General features: G+C 61.4%; 8 protein-coding genes across 8 annotated transcripts; all 8 read right to left on the reverse strand.

The window, feature by feature from the left end:
• Positions 1–12: 12 nt before the first annotated feature.
• LINJ_25_2120 (conserved hypothetical protein) lies at positions 13–1,164 on the reverse strand (the record flags this gene model as incomplete). The annotated part of the gene is made up of 1 exon (XM_001466206.1): positions 13–1,164. The coding sequence occupies one exon, from the start codon at positions 1,162–1,164 to the stop codon at positions 13–15; it is 1,152 nt and encodes a 383-aa protein (XP_001466243.1).
• A 1,297-nt stretch (positions 1,165–2,461) lies between these two features.
• On the reverse strand, positions 2,462–5,596 carry LINJ_25_2130 (putative helicase-like protein; the record flags this gene model as incomplete). Its single annotated transcript, XM_001466207.1, has 1 exon — positions 2,462–5,596. The coding sequence occupies one exon, from the start codon at positions 5,594–5,596 to the stop codon at positions 2,462–2,464; it is 3,135 nt and encodes a 1,044-aa protein (XP_001466244.1).
• A 1,049-nt stretch (positions 5,597–6,645) lies between these two features.
• On the reverse strand, positions 6,646–7,755 carry LINJ_25_2140 (conserved hypothetical protein; the record flags this gene model as incomplete). Its single annotated transcript, XM_001466208.1, has 1 exon — positions 6,646–7,755. The coding sequence occupies one exon, from the start codon at positions 7,753–7,755 to the stop codon at positions 6,646–6,648; it is 1,110 nt and encodes a 369-aa protein (XP_001466245.1).
• A 676-nt stretch (positions 7,756–8,431) lies between these two features.
• Positions 8,432–10,060, reverse strand: LINJ_25_2150 (conserved hypothetical protein; the record flags this gene model as incomplete). Its single annotated transcript, XM_001466209.1, has 1 exon — positions 8,432–10,060. The coding sequence occupies one exon, from the start codon at positions 10,058–10,060 to the stop codon at positions 8,432–8,434; it is 1,629 nt and encodes a 542-aa protein (XP_001466246.1).
• Positions 10,061–11,439: 1,379 nt separating this feature from the next.
• Positions 11,440–14,103, reverse strand: LINJ_25_2160 (elongation factor 2-like protein; the record flags this gene model as incomplete). The annotated part of the gene is made up of 1 exon (XM_001466210.1): positions 11,440–14,103. The coding sequence occupies one exon, from the start codon at positions 14,101–14,103 to the stop codon at positions 11,440–11,442; it is 2,664 nt and encodes an 887-aa protein (XP_001466247.1).
• Positions 14,104–15,284: 1,181 nt separating this feature from the next.
• Positions 15,285–15,755, reverse strand: LINJ_25_2170 (conserved hypothetical protein; the record flags this gene model as incomplete). Its single annotated transcript, XM_001466211.1, has 1 exon — positions 15,285–15,755. The coding sequence occupies one exon, from the start codon at positions 15,753–15,755 to the stop codon at positions 15,285–15,287; it is 471 nt and encodes a 156-aa protein (XP_001466248.1).
• An 837-nt stretch (positions 15,756–16,592) lies between these two features.
• On the reverse strand, positions 16,593–17,474 carry LINJ_25_2180 (putative RNA triphosphatase; the record flags this gene model as incomplete). Its single annotated transcript, XM_001466212.1, has 1 exon — positions 16,593–17,474. The coding sequence occupies one exon, from the start codon at positions 17,472–17,474 to the stop codon at positions 16,593–16,595; it is 882 nt and encodes a 293-aa protein (XP_001466249.1).
• Positions 17,475–18,161: 687 nt separating this feature from the next.
• On the reverse strand, positions 18,162–19,166 carry LINJ_25_2190 (conserved hypothetical protein; the record flags this gene model as incomplete). The annotated part of the gene is made up of 1 exon (XM_001466213.1): positions 18,162–19,166. The coding sequence occupies one exon, from the start codon at positions 19,164–19,166 to the stop codon at positions 18,162–18,164; it is 1,005 nt and encodes a 334-aa protein (XP_001466250.1).
• Between the last annotated feature and the right edge of the window lie 1,213 nt (positions 19,167–20,379).

Here is a 20,379-nt window from a genome sequence, read left to right on the forward strand (position 1 = left end):
GGGGGACAGCCTCTACCCGACAATGATCGATTTGCCCGTGTCATGGTCCACCACCACCTGCGCCAGCTCGTCTGGCAGCAGCCGCAGCTCGTACCGAGTGACCAGCGCCTTCAGTCCGGAGAAGGTAAGGCGGAGGTACGCCTCGACGTTGCGCGTGATCCCTTCCACGAGGTACTCCATGTCCACGCCGTCGATCGCCGGTGCCTTTCGGCCATCCTCATTCTCTGTCTGGGGCTCGCCTGGCAGAGGTTCCGCCTCCTCTGGGACTGGGGCGTAGACGGCCTTGTAGGAAGTCTGCTCCACAGTCAGGCTGCCCAGCGACGACGCCAGCCCACCGCATGCATCGACCACCTTCTGCACAGAGTCCTGCAGCGTCGCTAGTGCCTCGCCGCTCGAGTACTTCTCCTTCAGCGACTGGACCATCATCGACACGGCCGCCCGCGGCGGCTTCTCGAAGAGGCGGCGCACAAACAGCTCCCCAAAGTCGTCGAAGTCCACGAGCCGGACGTACTTAAGAATGTTGAACTCGTCCCCCTTCTTCGGGTCAATGTGGAAGCTTGTCACCTGAAACGTGTAGGGGAAGGCGATGCCAATGCCGTTGAGCACGAACGACTCCTTCTCTGAGCGAGCCGGGTACCGGCCCGTCTTCTCGCGGTAGCGCTTCACCACTCCAGGCCGGCGCTTCCACGACAGCTGACAGCGGACTTGCTTTACCTTCTCAAAGTCGACGAGGGCCATGCAGTTCACGTCGTTGCCCTCGCGCTTCAACACCACCGTGTCGCGGGGTATGTTGGCCACCTTCCCGAACTTGTCGATGAGGCAGCGCGACATGGCCCGTATGAGGCCACGCTGCACAGAGCCGCCGTCCTTCTCCTCCTCCAGCAGACTCGGGTGGAACAGCCGCATGAGGCGCTGGTCGAAGCCTGGCGTGGCCTCGTCCGTTAGAAAGTACAAGAACGTGAGGAGCGGCGAGAGCGACATGGCGGCCTGCTCCTTCGGCCGCAGGAAGATGCCAAAGTACAGCCCATACAACACCATCATCACCCACGGGAAGGCAACGAAGGCGACGATGCCGCCGGCGAACCATGGCATCAGGCGACCGAGAAAGGTGTCGCGCTGGACCGTGAAGATGTCCGAGAGAAGGTTCACGATGATGGACTGCATTTTTGCCGCGGCGCAACGAAGGGGGTTCGGAGAGGGGGCGATGAGGGGAGCGAGCGAGAAACGAAGAGAGTTCAGAATAATTCGGGCAAGGAGGACGCGAGCGGAGCTTCACGAGGGCGGAGGGGCAACTGCCACAGAGGATAAAAGCAGCCGCGAGACACAGTGCGTAAGAGGAGAGGAAGGGGGAGGTTCAGCGGTCAACACACATACATACAGAAGACGACGCAGTGGCAGAAAGCACAGGTGGCCAGACGGAAAGAGAAAATGGCGTGGTGAGACAAGGGGGGAAGGGGGCACTAAAACAAAATCAAGGAGCGGCAACGCACACCACAGGCGTACAAGAGGCGATAAGAGGGAAGGGTGTGCGGGTGGTGGTGGTGGGGGATGTACAACAAAGACGTGCAGCTGTGACGTGCTGCACACGGAAGAAGACAGACACGACTTTAACGTAATAGACGCCGATTGAGAAGGGAAAAGAGAATGGGGGAGGGGCAGGAGAGGGGCGCTAGCAAGAGGAGAGGAGAGACCCAGTTGCTACTGGCCACCACAGGAGCAGTGGCGTTGGCGATCACGGCGAGGGACCGCTGGGGAGGGTGTGATGTCGCTACTGTGATGAGGCGTATGAACCGGAGTGAAAAGGAAAAAAGGCGGAACAAGGTAAAGGAGAGGATAGGCGGTGGACGCGGAGGAAGGTGGGAGGAGTGTCCGGGTATGCATCATGTGCCTGACTGCGCTAGTGCGCTGGGTAGGTGTGTATGTGTGTGCTTGAGTATGTGCACGTGCACGGCAATGCTCACACCAGGGGTGTGAGTGTTCCCACTCGCACCAGTACAGCAAGTGCGCCGGGGCTTTCGTTCGCCTCCTCCTGCAACGCAAGGCGGTACGGCCCTCTCAGCCAAACCCGACGCAGGTCCGCCTCGCCTTCCCCGTCTCTCTCGTTCTTCTCGTCGCTGCCGCCCAAATCGCCGGCGATAACAAACGAAAGCGCGTATCCACGCACGACAGGGAGGGAGTCGGTGAGGGAGCTGTCATCCACCGTTAGGCAGAGAGGCACGGGAGGAAGATATACATATGTGTGTATATGTCTATGGGTATGCGTGCAGTGTAAGGGACCATGACTGTAATGCCGATGGTACATCTCTAACCGGCACAGACTGGCGGACACAGACATGTGTCGCCTCGGTACGTGAGGCGCTCTGTTCGTACTATCCATCCTCCATCCGACGATTGCCTGCCACACCTTTTCTCCCTCTCCCATATACCAGAGAGAGAGAAGGGGACACACGAGGCCATTCCATCAGTTGTCGCCGTCCTCGACGCTTGCATCGCCGTGGCCATCAACACTTGCGAGGCCGTCGCTGTCCACCGCGGTCGCCGTGCCACAGCCACCAACGTCGTCCTCATCACTATCGACTTCGTCCGTGTCTTCCGAGGCAGAGCTCGACGACGAGAGCAGTCCACAGCACCGCAGACACGTTACATAGTAGCAAGACCGCCTCGGCTCCACCTCCTCCTCCTCCATCCCAGCGTAGGTGTCACGGATGTGCAGCAATCGGGCCCCGGACGCGTCCATCTCAAGGTAGCGCGGGTCGAGGCAGTCGAAGCAGAAGGAGCGAGGGCACGCGTCGCACATGAAGATGGCGCCATCGGCCGCCTGCTGCTTGCCACACAAAAAGCATTCATGCCGCGGGCACGACCAGAAGCGCTTCACCGCCTCCCCCGGCCTCGGCGGCCGCTCGCCGATACAGGCGGCGTGGTAAGCCTTCGGGCACACCATGCAGTGCAGCAGCGGCTCCATTGGATACATGATGCCACCGCAGCAGAAGCAGCTGTGCGTCTGCTTGGGCGGCGAGGCAAGTCCACGGCCACCGCCACGGATTCCCGCGGTAGCCGCAGCGCCTTGCAGACCTTTTTTCACCACACGTAGGAGGTCCTTCACCATCGCGTCCGCCGCCGTTTGGCTAGCGCTACTGTTGCTGCCCTCCGCCCCGTCGGAGGGGCGCAGTAAAGTCGGTGAAGAAACAGAGGATCCGTCGGTCTGCTGCTTCGCGTGTTGCTTTTCGTCGAGCTGCTGAAACATTTCGCGAATGTCGTCCGCGGTGATGCACGGGGTATTGGCGCCGTCGTCGGCACAGCGGCCGCGCCCACGCGCGCCGTGACGCTGGCCTCCTTCGACGATGAAGTCGCCGAGGTACGCCTTGCGGGCTGCAATGTCGCGGATATGCTCCTCGATGGTGCCCTGCAGGCACAACCGGTATACGTGCACGGTGCGTGTTTGACCGATGCGGTGCGCCCGGTCCGCTGCCTGCCGATCAAGCTGCGGGTTGAAGTGTGCGTCGAAGAGAATCACCGTGTCAGCGCCGGTGAGGGTGACGCCGACGCCTCCGGCGGTGGTGGTGACCAGAAAGAGAAAGCACGAGGAGGCGGGGTGGTTGTAGCGCAACATCGACAGCTCCCGCTCGACTCGGTTGCAGCTGCCGTCAAGCCGCTCGTAGCTGTGGCCGCGCAGGTGGCACATGGCTTCGAGCAGATCCAGCGTTGTGGTGAAGTTCGAGAAGATCAGGCAGCGGTGTCCTTGTGCCTTCAGCTGCGGCAGCAGCGTGTCGAGGTAGCGCATCTTGGCGCTGGGGTCGATGAGGTGCGCCGCGTCCATGGGCACTCCGGCAGCTCGCATGCGTTTCTCGGCTGACTCCTGCGACCCGTGCGTGCGCCCCTTGTCCGCCAGCAGACGCAGCGCCAGTGGGTGGTTGCACACGGCCCTCTGGTGGCTGAGGTGGCCATGCAGTTGATGGCCAGTGCTACTTTCCTGCAGAGCGTGTGCTGTCAGCAAGGAGAGCAGCTGCAGCTGTATGTCGGTCGGCACCAGCTTCGTCAGCGGCTCATCCACGCGAGGCGGGATGCCGAGCTCCATGTCTGCCTTGGTGCGGCGCAGCATGATGTACTGCAGCACCTTGGCACACTCCTCCGCCTGCCGCACCGGGTCGCGCGCTCGTGGATCGTAGGAGGCCATGAGCCAGGGGTAGAGAAAGCTCATCAGACTCCACACTTCCTGCACGTTGTTGTGCACTGGCGTGCCCGTCACCGCGACCCGGTAGCATGCTGTGAGCTTCCGTGACGCGGACGTGATGGCCGTGTCGTGCGCCTTGAGCACGTGCGCCTCGTCCACCACGACCGTCACCCACGCGCGCTTACGGAAGAAGCGCTTATCGAGGTGGAGGAGCGCCGGCGTCGTCACGAATACGGCGTGGCGGTTGTGGCGGCCGGAGCTGATGGCGGCGCGTGTACGGCGCTCACCGTGGTACTTCAACACCCGCAGCTGCGGTGCCCACCGCGCCAGCTCACGCGTCCAGCTCGTCAGTGTGGAAAGAGGGGCGACGATGAGGTGTGGACCGTCGATGTTGTGCAGCTGCTTCAGGGTGTGTAGGAAGGCGGACACCTGCGCAGTCTTGCCGAGGCCCATGTCATCACCGAGGATAGCTGACATGCCGCGATGGAAGTGGCTCAGGAGGAACTGCACGCCCTCCATCTGGTAGGAGCGCAGCGCGCACCCCGGCAGGGCTCCCACTGTCTCGCTCGTAATGGACAGCGGCGCGGCGTGCAGCACCGGCCGCAGCGCATCGTCGGCGGCGATGCGGTCCAGTGCGCGGTCCTTGAAGAAGGGCTCGAAGGCGGCGAAAAGGTCGGCACTGTGGTGCAGCTCCCACTCCAGCTGGCGTTGGAAGTAACGTGCGATGGTCTCTCGCGTCGCTGAGGACGACGTTTGCCAGGCGAGGCTACCCACCGCACACGCACTGGAGGTGCCCACGACGCCGTTGCTAACTTGCCCAGGTGACGACGACGACAACGGCGGCGAGGGGGCCTGCTGCGCACGAGCCACGTCCTCCAGCATGGCGTCCGCCTCGCGCACCTGCTTTGCCTTCTGCGAGCCCAGCAGTAGCTCGAGTTCATCATCGGCGTCCTCCGAGGCTGCGCGGCATGTGAGGAGCCTCTTTGCCGCCGGCGCGTCCATCGCCGACTGAGACGGAGCGGGAGAGGACGATATCCCCACTGCCGCCTCGCGAGACCTCTTCAATGACGGTGCACGCTGGTGTGTGCTCACCGACGATGCGGTGACGGTCATCCTCTCCGTTGCACCAGCGTCCGACTTTCGCTGACGCCGGTAACACAGGTCGCCGGCTGCGTTCGGTGAGACGCACGAAGGCTGAACCTGCGCTTCGGCCGCGTCCTCGGGTGATTGACCTCCACCCTGCGAAGGCGTGTGGCCCTCTACTTCGCTGAACTGCTTCGACGAGGTGGCGGTGGTTGGTGCCACCGGCACACAAACCCCGGCGGCGGCGGCGGAGGAGGGCGTGACTTCCTCCAACTTGCCTCCTATTGCGCTCCGGCCGCTGCCCTTCTGCAGGAACTTGGCGAAGTAGTTGTCAAGGTTCATTATGTGTGTGTGTGGGGTGGGTGGGTGGGTGGATGGGTGCGGGGAAGGGGGCTAAAGATCTTCCGTGCGCTGGGCTGCGTGCTGATGAACACGCCGACACGATGAGCAGCGTGATTGGGCGCTGCGTTTGGGAGGAAGGCGAAGTGAGGCCACAAGAGAGAAGGCAGGTCAGCACGCACAGACACAATGTCTTGCTTCTCCTATGGAATAATACCGGACTGGATGCGCTCCGGGAGTGGACGTGGGCGTGGGGGCGTTGCAGCGGTATGAGGCGAAGAGGCGAGAGGAATCCAAGATGCGCGTTGGCCGTCATGAGGAAGGGAGAGAGACACGAAAATGAAGAGGGGGGGGGGAGGCGAGGCGCAACGGGCGCGCGCGTGTTGGACTACCATCGCGCCAGGCCTAGCAGAGCCGAGGAGAGACGGAGAGCCTCCTGTGTATTATGCAGCACGAAGGGAGCAGCGTTGAGCGCACACGATGGGTGCGCACCCGCCACGGCGATCACCGAGGGACTGTCACTGCGGAAGATGCCGGGAGGGAGCAAAGAGCAAGGCGTCCACCCTCGCTGCCGCCTCTTAGAAGCGACTTCGCCTCTTGCGCCTTCTGAAGATTTTTTTGTTTGCCTGCTGCCCTGTAATTCGAGGTGCCCATGTTAGGGTAGTGGGCACCTTATGTAGCTGCGCAGCAGCGCACACTCTCACTCTTACTCTCACCTTGTACCTGTGTATGCGTGGGAGCCTGTGCTTCTGCGGAAAAGCGCCGAGAGCACGCCCCTCAACATTCACTCATGCCTCACCCCCCTCGTGAGCGCACCGACAGCACTGCATGTTTGCCTCATCACCATCACGACCGTCATTGGCTTCCTCCTCTCTTCCCTTCTCTGCCTCTCTCGCCTATGGGTGGCCTCCACACGCTTCATGGTGCGCGCACCGAGACAGAACAAGAGGCAGGTAGGGATCGGCCTTGTTCGCTATCAACGTCGACATCGCTGCCACCATCATTGGGAGCCGACACGAGCGCACATCCACGTCCACATGTGTCGGTCCGCTTTACCAGCTCGTGTTGTTGTTCAGTTCTTCGCGTGTACTCACGCGGCTCAGGAGAACAGTGATGTCATCCGGCTTGCCGCCCTTGGCGTCAGTTTGCCCGAACTTACGCAGCATCGAGGCCCACGGCGAGTTGGTATCCGGGTTCACGGAGGTCTTGTAGGCGTCGGTGATGATGCGCTGCGCGACACGATAGGGGTCCACGTACTCGATCTTCGCGTCCAAGATGCCACTGAGGAAGAAGCCCACAAGCGGGATCTTGGCGATGGGGCTCTCCTCCACCTTGCCAATCCACCCGGCGTCCGCGGCGAGCTCGGAGTTGAAGCGATTGTCGAAGAGGCCGTCGGTGCCCATCACAATAACGTCGCCCTCTTGCACCGGCACCGACTCGCGAACACAGTCCTGCACGCGGTCAGAGAACGCGCGCCCTACCATCGACCGCGGCAGCACTGCCAGCTGGAACGGCGCGTTGAAGCCGTGCACTTTCTCGTGTACGCGGAAGTACATGTCGCGGTTGCGCACCACCATCACGCCGCTGTCGCCGAGGTTCGCCACGTCGAGCCTGTGGCTGCCGTCATCCTCTTTGCGCAGAGTTGCCACACAAGCCGTGCTGCTGCCCACCTTGACAATGCCGTCCTTCACTACTTTGGTGTAGGCGGCATCAAGGATCTTCTCTGGGTCGCGCTCGCCACGGTGCGTCTCCGCAAACAGCTTCGCGTTCTCCATCAACGCGTTGGCAAACAAGGAGGGGTCGACGCCCTCAGAGCGCCAGCCGCCGACACCGTCGGCAACGCCGATGACCTTGTAGTTGTTCGCTACGAAGAAGCTATCTTCGCCGCAGTCAAGCTCGATGAAGCTCGCGCGCTTGCGCCAGCTCACCGACTGCCGCCGCTTGCGCTCGTCCGTGTCGCTGCGGTACATCTTCTGCGGCGTCGGCTTCGCCTTGCAGAAGGCCCAGCTCTGCAGCACCAGCTCTGTCGGGTCCTTCTCATCCTCCGGGGCCTCATCCGGCGGCGTGCCCCATGAGTTCACGTCGTTGTCGTTGGCCTGTGCCAGCGCCTGCGCGCTTGGCTGGCCGCTCGGCGTTAGCGGTACACTGTGACGGGCACCCATCGTTGTGCGCGTGTGCACGAGTGGAGGTGGTGGGAGGGAGGGAACGAGAGTAGGGACAGACTGCTGATCGCTCACGGGCACGCAATGCTGTCGGAGCAATACTGACTTGCTGTCTGATGCGACTCACGTCGTTCTCGAGGATAAAACACGTATCCTTCACACGCAAGACGGGCAGACACGCAGTCTGCCACACCAACGATGCACTTGATATCCATCGAAGAGGCGTTACTCAAGGGAGGGAGAGGGAAGAAGGGAGGGAGAGGCGCGGAAACTTAAGGAGGGCAGCAGCGGGAACACACACACACAGCGAGAGCGAGCAAGACGAGAAGGGGGAGGAGGTACTGCTTCCTTCGTTTGCCTTCGTGGCAGGTGCAGTTCTACACCTTATGTGTCTCGGTTGGGAGGGGGGGGAGAAGTCGTGGTGGTGGGTGAGGGGTCATCAGAGACATGGCAGAGGGAGGGCCTTGAAGGGGGCCCTCTCATGCGTACCCAGCCGGTGCGTGAGTGAAAAGCATGAGAGAAACGCACAGAGGGGCGAAGAGAACAAGCAGGGACGATGACATCGAGAAAGAGAGCAGAATGCACGTACACAAGGAAAGCCGCCATCATTCATGTGCGCACGGACCTTCCACATCTTCCCATCCCCGTAGTTACTGCCCCCCCATCCCACATCCTCTCACGGATCATCCGTGAGGATGTGCGACTCCGGCACACCCGCAGAGACAAGTGCCTCGGTGCAGTCATTCACAAATTTCTGCGGGCCACACACGTACGCCAGCGGCATGTCTGCGCCGAAGTACTTCTGGACAGCTGCGGAAACATTCGCCGGTCGTATGCGGGAACGGTGAGTGATGGTGGTGACGGGGCAGGAGTTCGGTGGCGACGATTCAGCGCTTGTGCGCTGCTCCTGACCAGCATCCGTGCTCGGGGTGATGAAGAGCTCCATCACGTACGTTTTGACTGGCTTCCTCGCCCCGCTTCCGCCGCTGGTCTTCTCGGCCGTGCCCAGCGCTGAGCGAGGGAACTCTCGTTGCCACCGCCCGAACTGCTCCAGCTTCGGCACCGTCTCCAGAGTGCGGTTCGAGTGAAGATGCACCACGTGCAGCGGCTCCGCACTCTCCACGTAGAGCGAGTCGCCGAGAGAGGCGTTCAGGAAAGCATAGGCCGGTGTCACGCCGATTCCGGCCGTCAGCCACAGCACCCTGCCGCCCACTCTGCGAATGGTTTCATGGTGGCGGGCGAAGGTGAAGGTGCCGCCGACGCGAGCGATGGGCAGCGGCGCGTTCAGCGAATGCTCGTGCAGCCACGCGCTGCCACTCGCCTGCGTGTCGGTGCAGGCGGCCTTCACGATGATGCTGAAGAGACTGCCGTTGTGATTCATGTCACAGATGGTCCAGCGGCGTCGCATCAGTTCGCCTGCTGTGGCTGCGGGGGCGGAAGAGGAGAGAAGATCCGCAGCTTGGCCGTCGCTGCCATTGGCTGGGCGTCTCTCCTTGATTGGGAGCTCAAGCTCCACGTACTCACCAAGCTCCGCATGCCGGAGCAGGGGGCCCGCGTGGTGGACGAAGTCAAACTGCCGCACTTGTGGGCAGACGTCGGTGATGGCAACACAGGAGACCATAGGGCGCGTTGTGGGGCTGCTGCAGCTGCTGCCGAAGGATGCCATCTCGTGTGGCCGCGTCTTCTGTGCGTTGTCGAGTGAGTTGGCGCCTCGGGTGCCGGTGTTGCCGCCGGCTTTAGCAAGCGAGCCCATGTGCTGAAAGACTTGGCCGCTGCGCAGTTCGACGCCGGCATGGCTGTGAATGCCTGGCGCACGCAGGCCGCGGCCTCCGCCGTCGACCGGCAGGCTCATGGGCCTCTCCCGGTTCGCCAGCTCCATGGAAGCATACGCGTCGCTTTCCAGTGTGGGGCCACTGAGGTCCACCCGCACATAAACATCCTCGGCCTCATCCACCTCGACCTTGTGGACACGCTGCTTGCAGCCCTTCGATCGGACCGCGTGCTTTGGCTTCCCGCCAGCAGGGCTCAACTCGACGCCCAAGTAGAGTCCCTCGCCGGTGTCCAGCGCGATCTTGTAGCTGTGCCACGGGCATATAATGCATGGGTGGCCGCCCATCTCTTCGATGTCCCCAAGCAGCAGCGGCCCGCCATGGTGGTAACACGCGTTGTCGATTGCGTAGAGTTCATTACGATAGCACACGACGGCGATGTTGCGTGTGCCGCAGCGGACAAGCTGACGGGAGCCGTTCGTGAAGTGCAAGCGCTTGCCCACGTACACTCGATCGGGCGCCGAGCTTGCAGACATGACAGTGCCGAATAACGGCAGGAGTGTGTGTGCGTGTGTACAAGGGGTAGTGAAAAGGGGAGGGAGGGCGGCAGGGACTTCTGAGCAAACAGAGGAGGTGGAGGGTACGCCGACAGTCGCACACACGGGATGTGCGAGGTGGGAGGAGAGGGGGAGGGGGAGGGACAGAGAGGGGCGACGCGCAGGCACACGCACACGTGACGTGATCAGCAGGAGGGAAGAGGGACTGAAAGCCGTGGTGACACGCGGAGGTGCCGTTGTGCGGGCGCTTGGCCGAGTGGGCAGCCGTGTGGATAGGTGTGGGTGCGTCTTATCTACGACTCGGAGAGAGGGCGGGGGAAGCAAGGACGGAGAGGAATTTGAAAGAGAAGAGGCACCCGCGCTGGGACCACGACGGGTGCTGGGGGTGGGCGGAAGGGCAGTCATCACCTGGGAGCCGACGACCGCGCTGATACCTCTATCAAGGTATGCCGCTGCGGAGAAGGGGGAGGGGATGGACTGTGGCAGCTGCTGTGAAAGATGCCGCGCGCTCAAACACTGACTCACAGAGGAAGAAGAGCGCTAGCTCGCTTCCATCTTCGTGTGCGTGCACTTGCGAGCAGCACGCGTCTATACCCCTCTCTGCTTGTCGCTTGTCGCTCCCTCTGTGTGGTTGCTTTTATACACGGCAAGCAAGGCATTTCTTATTCCTCTATGCGGGGCTGCGTGTACGGATGCGTGTGCCACCGCTTCCATCGGTGGTGGGAGAGGGGCGCGCCGATGTGGGAGAGAGCGGAAGCGGTGAAGGCTGTCTTCTCGTTGCCTTCCCTCTCGCTAACAGCTCCGCTGCACCTATTGCAACGAGCAGCTTCGGCCGACTTGCGATGCTTCCGCTCACTTGCTCTGCATCGACCTCACACGCGCCTTCAGTGTAAGGGTGTGCATATGTAGACCACTCCCTTGCTCAGTCGCCGCGAAGGAAAGAGCTGCGCCGTCCGCCTCACCTGCAGGCGAGTATGCGTACACGGAGACGGGTCATCCACTACCTCCTCCCCCTCCGTCAGCCGCTCAAACACAACGACCAGCTAGCAGCGCTACGGCTCTCTCCTTCCTCCTCCCTCATCGTCGCTTCATTGCCTCATGACTGCAGCGGCTCTGCACATTACTCGAAATCTCCGCCACAAACGGAAACGCCCCCCCCCCCCCCACACACATGGAGGCACAGAAGGGCGCCATTACGCACCCCCGCCCTCTTTCTGTCACTCCCCCTCCCACCATCACTGCCAGTGTCTTTGTATCTCAACAAACGCGCCAGAGAGCGGAGAGGACGCGCGGGAGTGGGGAGAGGGCAGAAAACACACAAGGGGAGAACGGAAGAGGAACAGAGAGCCGCAACGCTCTCACGCGCCCTTCAAGGAGAACTTCTGCTTCTCAGCATTCTCCACCACGCGCTCGCGGTAGAGGCCCTTGCGCCGCTTAATGCGCTCCAAAAGCTGCTCCGCAATGTTTTTGGTCGCCACCTCGGCACCGTGCTCCTCGAATTCTTCCTTCGTTGTGGGCACAAAGTACGGATCGGCGTCGATGACCTCCCAGTGACTCATCTGCAGCTGCGCCGTCGAGGCGCCTTGCGTCTGTACGCGCAGCTCGTCCTGCAAGCCGAACGCCTCAACAGCCGGTAGCCAGCAGCGGATGTAGAAGAGGTCGCTGCCCTCGTTCGGCACCTCCTCGACGATCTCAGAGCGGCGGCGGTTCAGTGAGGCGTAGATCTTGCCCTGGGTAAAGCCGGAGGAGTACACGGTGCACTCGTACACGGGCTCGACAAGACGGCGAGGGTGCAACTTCATCGCAGCGCGGCACGCCTCCCGCACGCTGGGCAGAACCATGCCGCCGGAGATGTCCGAGTCTGCGTCCACAAAGATGTTCGTCACCACAAAAGCCACCCCGTACAAGGGCTCCTGTGCCATCGGCCCGCTCTCGCAGGCGGCCTGGAAGCCTGCCACGATGGACTCTTTCCAGTCCTGCAGCGTCGTCCAGCATGCCACTGGATCCACAGTGCCGTCGAAGTTGGCGAGCAGCACTGCTCCAAGGAAGCCGAGCCGAGACGGGCCGCTGGCGACGACGCCATTCTTGACATCCGCAGAAAAGCGCTTGTGCCCTGCCAGGGCGGCCACTGCCTGCCGCAGAAGCTGCGGGCTATTGCCGCTGTTCTTCCTGTCTTCTTTGATCAGCTCGAGCACCTCGGTCGGCAGCGGCCGCGCTTGGAGGGTGATGTAGAAGGCGCCGTCCATGAGCGACGCGGTGTGCGGCTTCGGCTTGGCGCTCAGGTTGCTCACAATGGTTTCGCGAAAAGATACGAGCGGCTCCGAGGCGACCACCTCCACCTGTGCAAAAGTGTCGATGAGGTCCTTGAGGCAGCGCTCTGCGTGAACTTCGCCTGCTGTGCCGATCACGTGCTCACCGGTTGGCAGCATGCTCACCTCCACCTGCGGGTCGACTTTGTAGAGCAGCCGCAGGCCCCGCTCCAGCTCCTGCAAGTTTCTTGGGTCCTTCGGGAAGACGGAGAGCCGCACTATCGAGGTGCTCTGCAGTACAAGCGGCTTGAAGGGCGGCATGCTAGGCACGCTGCTGATGGAGGCGTACTTGGTGATGTACGAGGTGAGACCGCCGACACCGCAGAGGAAGCCAGCGCTCACCTCCGACGTCTCCTCAAGACCGGTGCCGCGGAAGAGATAGACGCTGCCTACCGTCGCCTCCACCACCACGCCATCGCTGTGCACATACACTGGCTGCCCGGCGCGCAGGCGCCCGCTGTAGACGCGCCCGAACCCAATGAAGGCGCCATCGTGGTTCTCCACGGAGCCGACGGCGCGACCGACGAGGTATTGTGTGTCGATTAGCTTGCAGATGTACACAATGCACGGCGCCTCCGGGGACTGATCGCAGTTCATGAGCGCCTCCTTCAGCTCCGCGGGGGTGTCGGCCTCGAAGCCCGGGACGAGAGAAGGCAGGCGGCGCCGCTGCAAGGTGATCGGGGAGTCGAGTCTCGTGCAAACCGTGTCGAGCACACAGGGGGCGAGGGGCATCCATATCGAGAGCAGTGCCTTCAGCTTGCGGCGCGGGTCGTGGCGCGGGTTGTTCCACTTGCTCTCGGCAATCTTCAGCTTCTCGGACAACTGCTTCTGCCGCTCCTCACTCGCGTTGTCACCGAGAAATGCGTCGTACAGCTGCCAGATGGGTTCGAGCATGAGCTGCACAGCCAAGGGCAGCTGCCCCGCTTTCTTCGGCTTCGGGCTCACGGTCTTGGTCTTGGGGTCAAAGTAGTGCTCCCCCCAGAGGGCCTCCGCGAGGTTGTGCAGCGGCACCTTGTCCTTGTACAACCTCACGAAAAAGTCCACGCCAACGGCCCAGCCGTCGTAGCAGCTGCAGAAAAGGACGTTGCCCTTGGATGGGTCGAACCACACGTCGTCGCTGGGGTCCTCGCGCTTCATGTCCTGATCCATCTCCTGTATCTTCATCTGGTTCGCATAGGATGCCAAGATGGCGTTGCAGATCTCGATGATGCTGCGCAGGCGCAGGTATGCCTCCTCCGCAGTGTACTGCTGCGTTGTCACGAGCAAGTCGATCTTGTTCAGCACGAGGCACATCGACAGCCCCTCCTGGTAGGTGTGGCGCAGGATGGACGACGTCTGCTGGGTGACGCCATCCACGACGTCGACGATGACGACGGCGCCGTCGCACAGACGCATCGCCGTGGACACTTCGCACGAGAAGTCGATGTGCCCGGGGGAGTCGACGAGGTTCAGCACGTGGCTCTTGCCAGCGTAGGCGTGGTGCAGCGCGATAGAGCTGGCCTTCATGGTTATGCAACGCTCCTGCTCATCAGGCCGGGAGTCGAGCAGCCGCACCTCACCCGCCAGCTGCGGGGAAAGGATGCCGTTGCTGGCGACGAGGTAGTCGCTGAGGGTGGTCTTGCCATGATCCACGTGGGCGACCATGCAGAAGTTGCGGATGTTCTCCGGCTTTTCGCTCAGTTTCTGCGCAGCATCTGCCATGCTAACGCTCATGGTACGGGGATGATAAAGCGCGTACGGTTACGTGCGGCTGTGTGTGTGCGTGTGTATGTGTGGGGGGGGGGGGAACGCCGCGAGACTGTCGCCGCGGCAGTGGTGAGCTCTCTTTTTTTGTGTAAGTCTTGGCGCGTGTGGCGAACCGTGGAGGTGTGCACGTGCATTGAGTGGATACAGAGAGATGTATGTGCGCGTGTGTGTGTATGACACACTTGTGCAGACACACTCACACTAACACTCACTCAGACAGTGGAGTGCAACTGCGTCATGCGTGCATGTATGCGCGTGCAGAGGCGGAGAGGCACAATGATGCGAGAAAACACCGCGAAGAGGACAGAACGGAAGGCGAGAAGATGCATCAGAAGTGTAGCAGAGGTTTGCTGCGATTCGCACAGCTTCCCTCATCCTCCTTGTCCCCCTCTCTTCCTGCCACCCGGCGACGCCCATACATCGTTTGGCATGTGCACACACACGTTTGGGTGTGTTGCAAGTGGAGGAGGGAAGGGGCGGATAGCGGTGGTAGCAGGCTCCTGCGCTCATTCCTTGAGAACTGCTATCACCGCATATACATGCGAATGCTGCCGTAGGGCGATGAAGAACGGGAAACGGCGACTGTTCTGTGTAGACCACGCCCTGTACCGCCACATGCGCACACAGACAGGCACCAGTCAAGGTAATGCCGACAACCTCTCGGCAGCCGCTTCCGTTTGAATGTTTGCTTTCGTGTATGTCCTACTACTACTACGAGGTCAGGGGAGGGGGTGACGGCGACGCACACGCGCCGCTCTCTTGGTCATGCAGCCTTGTAACGGGACGCCTTCTTGTTTTGGCGCACTCTCGCCGTGTTCGACTTCCCACCGTTACTGCACCGGCTGGCCTCTGTCCTCCTCGCCGCCGTACGCGTTCCTCAAGCACCCCGAGTGAGGGGCGCACAAAGACACAGCGCCAGACAAGTGCTTACAGGCTGGAGAGGGAAGAGGGGGAGGTCGGAGAGAAGGGGCAGAACTACGAGAGGGGCAACAAGTGCGCGCGCGATGGCGGATGGTACCTGGGGCGCTGGAAATCATGTCAGCGCCGGCCTGGGGGGCATGCGCCCCTCCTTGTCTCTCACTCCATCTCGCCCTCTCTCCATTCTTCTGAACGAATCTGCGTCTGTGATTAGCTGGGCCGCTCGCACTTTAGAACTTCTCGGGCTGGTTCTTGGGCAGCATCACGAAGAAGCCGTCGGAGCCGGTCTCGCCCGAGTAAGACTTCTCCTTCGGCATCAGGAAGTACAGGTAGATCAACATGACGAAGTACCCCACGCCCTGCACGTACTTCTTGCGCGACTGGATCTCGATAAGGTCGGTCGTCGACACATCCCACGGCTTCTTTGTGTGGTGCTGGTAGTACTTCGCCTCCGGTGCTGGCATCTTGTCCACCTTCACGTCGATCGGCTGGAAGTATGTCCAGGGCATGTACGAATCGTAGATGGCCGTGTTCGGCTCCGGGAACGGCGAGGAGGAGCGGATGCCGCGCTCGTTCATCGGGAAGGCGTTCTGGATGTCGGACATGTTGTTGTTGTCACCACCCGTGTGGAAAGTTGGGCCGTTGCCTACGAGCGCCCTGCGAGTGGCCGCGATGGCGCACGCGGACGTCTTGCGCATCATTGTATCGGAATGGAAAAAAAAGCGAAGAGAAAAGGGCGAAGGGGGCGGCGGTGTGAGGGACAGTCAAGCGTGCGCGATAAGCGGACACTGTGAAGCGTCGGTGTGGGAGAGACGTGTTTTGGGAAGGAGGAGAGGGCGCAAGTGCGTGAGCTCTTTGGTGTGTTGAGAGGAGAAGGCGGGGCGTGTGTGAATGAGGGATGTGTTGCACAAGGGCGTCAGCGGCAGCACAAGCAGCGGCGGCGGGAGAGTGCCCATACAGACACCATGGGAGAAAGGGAGGAGAAGTGCAAGGGGTGGGAAAAGAGGGAGGGGGGAAAGTGGAGCGGCACAACAACGCACGTCTGCCACTGTCTGTATGCAAAGGAACAAGATGAGCACAGCGGTAGGTGTAGTCGGCTGTGCGCCACTGCAGACAGCGGCATCAGGCACAGAGCACGCACGCACACCATACATGAAAGGCGGCTCCGTTCGAAAAAGGATGGAGTGAGGGAGAGAATTACGAAAACGCTGACGCTGAGAGGAGCAGGGTGAGGAGAGGGAGACACATGGGCGCAAGCGCGTACACGCGACAAGGCAACTTGTTCTCCGTGTCGCCTCATGAGCGTGCTCAGACTTCGGTGTCGGCAATGATGCTGCCAAGACGCCCGTTAAAAAATGCGAGACATGAGAGGGGGTGAGCCGACCGGAGCGAGAGGGAGTGGGTGCAGGCGGATGGCGCAGATACTGCCCGTGCGGTCCCCCTTCTCTCAACCGCCCGCACATGTAAATCGGAGGGAGGGGGCAAGAGCGGCACACACGCGTACGAGACCACATTAGCGATGCGCGCCGAGAGCGCCATCATTGGTGCTCTCCACGCGCCGGCTTTTGTGGCAATCCAGTGTTGCCCTTCAGCCGCGCGAGGGCCAGCAAACGGCGCAGCAGATCCGCCAGCCAAGCCTCGGTCACACCAGCCTGGCTGTTTGCGTGCACGCCCTCAATTTCCACCTCGAAGCTTGGGCACTGTTGGCCGTCGGCGCCGACGCGCGTAAAGGCGTACTCAAAGGACTCTGCCGTTGCTGTCCACCGCCGCTTGCGACGAACGTACCCTTGCGGCTTTACAGCAGGCGCACTCGTCGCTGCCTTGGGCACCTCTGTGCTGATGGAGACACGAACGTCGTACGGGCAGCCCGGCACGAGCACCTCGATGTTGCACAGCCGCCTCTTCGCTATGCACCCGACAAACGATTCTGACCCGTCTTCGGCAACGACGTACGTGTAGCGGCCAGTCTTCGTAATGACATCCTCCGTCACGGACTGCTGGAACGGCAAGGCCTCCGCCTCTTCCGCAACATGTGCCTTCATCCTGGCGAAGTCTTCCGCGCTCACACCGACTTGAATGCGACGATGTCCGTCTTCCACAATACGCGGTGCATCGCGTGATGGAATTAATGTAGGGGTAGCGCCAACAGGGGCCTTCTGCGTGTTCTCACGTGCTCGCTTCTGAGGCTGGCCGATGCTACAAAGTCGCGCCTCAACCTCGATGTGCGGCTCTGACAAGAAGGGCTTCAGACGAGCGAGGAGCGACGCCGCTACTTCGAATAACGGATGTGGATCAAGAGAAGCCTCAGCATGGCCTGGAGACCTACATGCGGCCTCCGCTGCGGTCGCTGGCGCAGTTGGTGTTGCCGAGGCTGGTACATTAGCTGCCTCTAGAGGCGACGGAGTACGAGGAGCTGACATGCTATTGCCCTTGGCTCACTGCTCTACTTCCTGTGTATAGTGTGGCGACAGGATAGCACTTGGCAGACACGCCTACACCCGATACTCTCACGCACGCGCGTCCCACACGTGTGTGTGTGTGTGTGTGTGTGCTCGCGAGAGAGAGAGCGAGGCGTAATACACCAAGCAAGATGGAGGGAGGGAGGGAGAAGCAATGGAGCGTGGCAAATGAGCTGCTTCCAGCTCACGAGAGACCGTGAGAGGTGGGCTTCTCAACGACTGCCACCGTCGCCAGAAAGCTCCTCGCTGGCGCACAAGGCAACAGCGCATCGGGCTCTTCACCAAGGAGAGGTGGTGGTAATGCTAGGGGCGGGGGTGGGGGCACCGTCAGTCTGTGAACACCCTTTTCAGATTTGCGTAGGCAAGTGTACGTCACCGTGACGAGGGAGGTGCACTGCACAGTGCGCCGCTAGGCGCGGCGAGCGCACCCACACATGCACGCACACACACTGGCAACGATATATGAATGTACCCAACCACCAAGGGTGGCATCATCACTTCTTTGCGTGTTTTCCGTATCCCCACGCCTCGCTCACACACGCACACGGGGAAGCGCAGCGGCCAGCAATGAAGAGCACAGCAGCAGCAGCAGCTCGCACCTTCCACCCCTACACAGAGAGAGACGTACACAGTCGCACACGCTTTTCATCAGAGCGGACGGCTGCGTTTGCGCCGCAGGAGAGGGCACTCGGACCGCGAGTGTCCCGTTTCGTTGCAGAAGTTACAGTAGGAGTACGCTGACCCGTGCGCCGTCGCGTGCGGCACCGCGTTTGACGAGGCGGCCGCCTGCATCTCGCTCAGCCGCTCCGTCATGTGTGCCACCTGGCGGGTGTGGTCGCGAGCCCGCTCTTCGGCAGTTTTGCGTGACTCTAGCGCCGCCGGCAGGACTTCGGCGAGGAGCCGCGCTGCATCCACGTGCTTGGGGTCGAGCTTGACACACTTGGTCAGCGCGTCGTACGCGTCGCCAACCTTCTTGAGCTTCGCCTTTGCAGCACCGAGCCGGTAGAAACCACGGGCGTACGTGTCATCCGCCTTGATCGCCTCCAGCGCGTCATCGGCGCTCTCCTCGATGCGCTCAGCGCGGAAGTACGCGGCGCTGCGATTGCTCAGCAGCGTTGCCTTCTCCCTCGAGGTGCCGGTAGAGGGGAATAAATCGAGCGCCTTTCCGAAGTGTCGAATGGCCTCTAGATAGCTCGTCTTCTGCATGGCCTCCATCGCGCGCTCAAGGCTCTTCTCGTAGTAATAGGCGTCCTTCGCCTCTGCGCTTGCCACTCCGCGGCCAGCCTGCACGAGTGCGTGACAGCGCTGGGCCCCGTCCACATACGTGGGGTTATTTGCATCCAGCCTGCTGGCCACCGAGTAGTAGAAGGAAGCCTCGCTGTAACGCTTCAGACCCTCTTCGGCGGCTGCGACGCGGCCGTGCGCCTTGGCATTGCCGGGCTGCAAGCTGATGACCTCCCGCGCAACCTTGCTCGACATCTCATAGTTCTTGAGTGCCGCGTAACAGGCACTGATGTTGTTGAGCGCGCGCGCTCGCACCTCCGCTGTTGCCCCATCCAACGCCTCTATCTCGGAGTACACGCTGATCGCCTCGTGGTACTTGCCCGCGCTGAAGAGCGCACCGGCCCTCTTAAACTCAGCCTCGTCGGACATGCACGTGCACCCTTCAAGAACAAGGCGATGCCACTGTGAGACGGGCGGACAACGCACGCATGCCAGTAAAAGTGCGCATAGGCGCGAGGGGGAGGGTGAGGGCGAATATGACGAAAAGAGTAAATGAGAGAAAGCGATGCTCGGTTCGGTGGGGTGGGATGGTGGAGAGAACACGGAAGGGTTTTGCGCAGCCGGGGGCCCTCCGTGCTTCCTGCATCCCTAGCTACACAGGTAACGTAACGCCTTGATTTCTGTGTGTGTGTGTGTTCATGATAGCACACTTGCACACTTATGACTTGCGGCCCTGCACCCTTTCCGAGAAACGAGAGAAAAGGGCAGGGAAGGGCAACGATAGGCAGCGTCGACCGCACTGCATCTCCTCGACCTCGTCCTCCAACATCCACGCACAGATTGGCGTGCCGTCGACGACAGACGCGCAGATGATGCATCACTTGTCACTGGGGTCCAGCCACCGGACTGAAAGAGAGGCGTTTTGTACTTCGTTTTTTCTTTGGTTGCTGTGAAGCTTCACGTGGTGTCGGCGTTGCTGCTCGCACGGCAGCCTCCCGTACGATTGAAATGCCGTGGCAGGGTGCTCGCCCTTCCACACCCCCCCCACACACACACATACGCAGGCAGTGCACCCTCACCGAAGATGTCCGGGCCGCAGCAGCCATTACCACACCGTGGCAGTAGCAGCACAAGGCTCCTTGTGCCCAGTCGGCCATCTCCACGACTCGACACCTCCCTCTCCCTAGAGCGGCTTACCCAGAAAGATAATCACACTGATGAGCACGATAAGGATGACGCAAAGTACTGCATACGTTATCAGACGAGACTTGCCAAGCCTCTCGATCATGCGCTGCAACTTCCGTCTCATGCTTGCCATCTTCGCCTCGTTCTTCGCTGCCTTATTCATGCGTTGCTGCATTCTCTCCTGCGTGCCGAGCTGGTGTTGAATGGCCTGCGCGTTCTCATCGATGCGCTGCACACCAAACTGGATCCTTTCAAGTGCCGCATCGATGCGCTGCGTTTCTTCGACGAAGTCGCAAATTTATTCGTCTTGGGCGACGTTGAAGCCGCTGCCGCTGCCCAAGCCCGCGGATTTGCCGTAGAGTGCACGGGTGACTTCCTGTATGGCGGTAGCCTGCGCCTGCAGCTTGCCCAGCAACTCTACTTGTCATTCCATGCCATCCGGTCCGTGTAAAACACC

This window comes from Leishmania infantum, chromosome 25 (assembly GCF_000002875.2).
Source record: "Leishmania infantum JPCM5 genome chromosome 25".
Taxonomy (NCBI): Eukaryota; Euglenozoa; class Kinetoplastea; order Trypanosomatida; family Trypanosomatidae; genus Leishmania; species Leishmania infantum.